This window comes from Arachis ipaensis, chromosome B09 (assembly GCF_000816755.2).
Source record: "Arachis ipaensis cultivar K30076 chromosome B09, Araip1.1, whole genome shotgun sequence".
Classification (NCBI taxonomy): Eukaryota; Viridiplantae; Streptophyta; class Magnoliopsida; order Fabales; family Fabaceae; genus Arachis; species Arachis ipaensis.
In genome coordinates, this window is record NC_029793.2 from 5,682,175 (window position 1) to 5,685,691 (window position 3,517).

At 33.2% G+C, this 3,517-nt stretch overlaps 2 protein-coding genes across 5 annotated transcripts in view; one reads left to right on the plus strand and one right to left on the minus strand.

Moving 5' to 3' along the window:
* LOC107614611 (uncharacterized acetyltransferase At3g50280-like) lies at positions 1,188-1,835 on the plus strand. The gene has a single exon (XM_016316753.2). It carries the CDS (start codon positions 1,236-1,238, stop codon positions 1,833-1,835), a length of 600 nt encoding a protein of 199 aa, XP_016172239.1. The 5' UTR covers positions 1,188-1,235.
* The window catches only part of LOC107617297 (IAA-amino acid hydrolase ILR1-like 4), a 29,375-nt gene continuing 27,812 nt past the window's right edge, over positions 1,955-3,517 (minus strand). For 3 of the 4 annotated variants that reach the window (XM_021110507.1, XM_021110505.1, XM_016319032.2), the window contains exons 3-4: positions 2,844-3,293; positions 1,955-2,529 (exon numbers count right to left, since the gene is read on the minus strand). In XM_021110507.1, the coding sequence (XP_020966166.1) occupies positions 2,125-2,529; positions 2,844-3,293 (855 nt within the window). In that variant the 3' untranslated portion in view covers positions 1,955-2,124. The remainder of the gene's footprint in view (positions 2,530-2,843; positions 3,294-3,517) is intronic. The other variant, XM_021110504.1, reaches the window with a different exon arrangement.

A 3,517-nucleotide genomic window follows, 5' to 3' on the forward strand; every position in this document is an offset into this window, starting at 1 on the left:
TAAAAATAAAAAAATTTTTATTTAATTTTATAAAAAATTTTAAACATCCTTCTTTTATTTGATCAGACAAAAATATCCTTTTAAATTAATGAAATTTTAGAATTCAATTAATCCTAAATTTATAGCTTCAAATAATTTAAACAACAAAACAAAAACATATTAAAAAAACAAAAATCAAAATTTCTTCATCTTCTCCAATTTCTCTAATTATTGGTGCCCCTCTAAGCAAAACATATCAAAGAAACAAAAAATTCGATCGTTCTTCATCTTCTCCAATTACCCCTATGAAACAAAGCAGTAAAAGTCCCAAACCAAATATGTTTTGAACTCTTTTTCTCATTCAAAATTTTTCGACTTTTGTTTGTAGTCTCAGCTCTTGAATCAAAACAGTCAATGAAAATTCTAATTTCTCTTGCCGGAAAAGTGGCAGACTATACTGTGGGTGCCATTGGAAGGTAATTCAGTTATGTAATATTCTACAAAGCCAATTTTAAAGAGTTGAGTGACTGTGTTACTGGTCTTAAAGGTAAAAGAGATGAAACCAAGCATCGTGTTCAGAACGAAAGAAGGGATTTGAAAAAAATTGAAGGTCGTGTGCTGAAATGGTTGGACGACGCGGATGAAGCCATTGGGACGGCAGCGACGAAGAACCTAGGGTTTTGGTTTAGGATTTTCATTGCTTTGCTTCAGAGGGATAATTGGAGAAGATGAAAAACGGTTGATTTTTTGTTTCTTTAATATGTTTTGCTTAGAGGGGGCACGAATGATTAGGGAAATTAGAGAAGATGAAGAAATTTTGATTTTTTATTTTTTTAATATGTTTTTGTTTTGTTGTTTAAATTATTTGAAACTATAAAATTAGGATTAATTGAATTTTAAAATTTCATTAATTTAAAAAGATATTTTTGTCTAATCAAATAAAAGAATAATGTTTAAGATTTTTTATAAAATTAAATAAAAAATATTTTTTATTTTTATTTAATTAAAGGGATGTATTAGTAAAAGTGGTGATAAAATATATATTTAAAAAAACAAAAATTAAATGTTGACGTGAAAAATAAATTCCATGTAAATTGTTATTATTTGTCTATATTTTAAACGTATCGATACGTATGAATTTATCGTCGTATAGTACCAAAAACAGAAAAGGAATATAATTTCTCATATATATATATCCCACTAAGTCTACTATGACAAAACATCATAAACATATTTAGATTTTGTGACACATAGATATGGCGAGTGTGAAAGTCATTTCAACAAGTACAATCCATGCAGCAAACAAAGCTTCAACGGTGGAGGAGGAGATTCAGTTAACTCCATGGGATCTCCAACTCCTCCTAATTGATCCCATTCAAAAGGGCCTCCTCTACCGTAACGACCCGGTCACTCCACCGATCATAATCCAACACCTCAAACATTCCCTTTCATCCACCCTTTCTTTCTTCCCACCGCTTGCGGGCCGCCTTTCCGTTACGGAACACGACGACAACACTTCCTCCGTTTTCGTTATTTGCAACAACTCCGGAGCGCTGTTTGTCCATGCAGTTGCGGATGACTACTCCGTTAACGATATCGTTAGTTCCGTTTACACTCCACGCTTTGTGCACTCTTTGTTCCCGCTCAACAGGGTTAGAAACCACGAAGGAACAACCAAGCCGTTGTTGGCGGTTCAAGTCACGGAGCTCAACGACGGTTACTTCATCGGGTGCACCATGAACCACATTGTTGGAGACGGAACTTCCTTTTGGCATTTCATGAACTCTTGGGCTGAGATCTCACGTGGTTCGGAAAAATTGTCCAAGCCTCCCGTGCTTGAACGCTGGTTCAAATAAGAAGGATGTTTAAGACTTTTTATAAAATTAAATAAAAAATATTTTTTATTTTTATTTAATTAAAAAGGTGTATTAATAAAAATGGTGATATAATATATATTTAAAAAATAAAAATTAAATGTTGATGTGGAAAATAAATTCCACATGAATTGTTATTATTTGTCCATATTTTAAACGTATCGATACATATGAATTTATCATGCAAACACCTAAATTCTTTATTAAATATAGAACTAATAATAAGCCAATAAATAACATATTAATTGGCTTTATTAAAATTGCTAACAATCTATAACTCATCATGATATTTCCCTCCCACTTTGTTGGCTCCATCATGGTTTAAAAGATAAGTAGTAGCTAAGGAAGCATGAAGTGCAGCACCATAGGGTAAAGCATCTTCGTTGACTGTGAAATGTGGTGAATGCAACGATTGTAGTGGTTCACCAGTGAGACTCTGCATTCCAAGCATGAAGAAGTAACCAGGTAAAGCCTCTTGATAGAATGAGAAGTCTTCAGATACTGTTACAGGTTCCATCCCATGAACATTATTGTTTCCAACAACTTTCTTGGCCACTTCAAGAAAATGCTCGTGCAACTTGTCGTCGTTTATGGTTGCCGGATACAACGGTTTCTTATCTTCATGGAAGTCCACCTCCGCGGTGCACCTATGAACTGCCGCTTGTCCGGTGATAACCTATCCAACGATATTAAACCGTTTAATCAAATATTAAAACATTGTCTTCTACATCAAATGGTACAGTTTCTCCATACTCACTTAAGAGATTCAAAGTTCAAATTTCTTTATTTTTGGTTAAAAAAAACATTGTCTTTATGTGAATATAAACACATCTAAAAAATTTTTTATTAAAATATTAATTATTTATTTCTTTTAAAAGTTAATAATATTTTATTTTTAAAAAATAAAAAATATTTTAGATATTTAAATTCGATTCTTAACTATTAATATCGCATCAAATTAACTGTATCTAAACTTTCATCCTTATGTACCTGGTGTATGCGCTTCTTCAAACACGTGATGCTTTTGGTTGAAAAAGCTCGGAAGGTTCCTCCAATAGTGACAGAATCTGGAATAACGTTGAATGCACCATCTCCATGGAAATTAGCAACCGTGAGTACCTGGGGATCAAGAGGATCGGCTTCACGAGAAACAAGTTGTTGCAAGTTGACAACGATACTAGAAGCTGCCAGAACGGGATCAATGGCGAATTGAGGCATAGCTGCATGGCCTCCCTTTCCATGTATAGTTGCATCAAACATTCCACTTCCTGCCATTAATGGACCAGCCTTAGATGCCACGTGTCCTACTGGTAATTCATGTACCGGCGCCACGTGCAATCCAAAGATGGCTGAGACTTTGTCTAATACTCCTGACTCTAAGACTCTCTTTGCCCCTGCCCCTCCTTCCTCCGCTGGTTGAAAAACAAGAACAACAGTGCCCTGTATATATTGTTAGAATATAATTAGGATCGATTAGTATTATTTAGTATATCTGAATATTTATTATGTCTTTATTATTATGATTCTCTTAATACTTATAAATACTTTTTTATATTGTATTATTTCAAATAATTTAAATAGACAATTTAAATATACTCAATAATACACAAATCTTTTTTACAGTACAGTTTCTACAAAAGAAAAAAATATTAGGAACCTTAGCC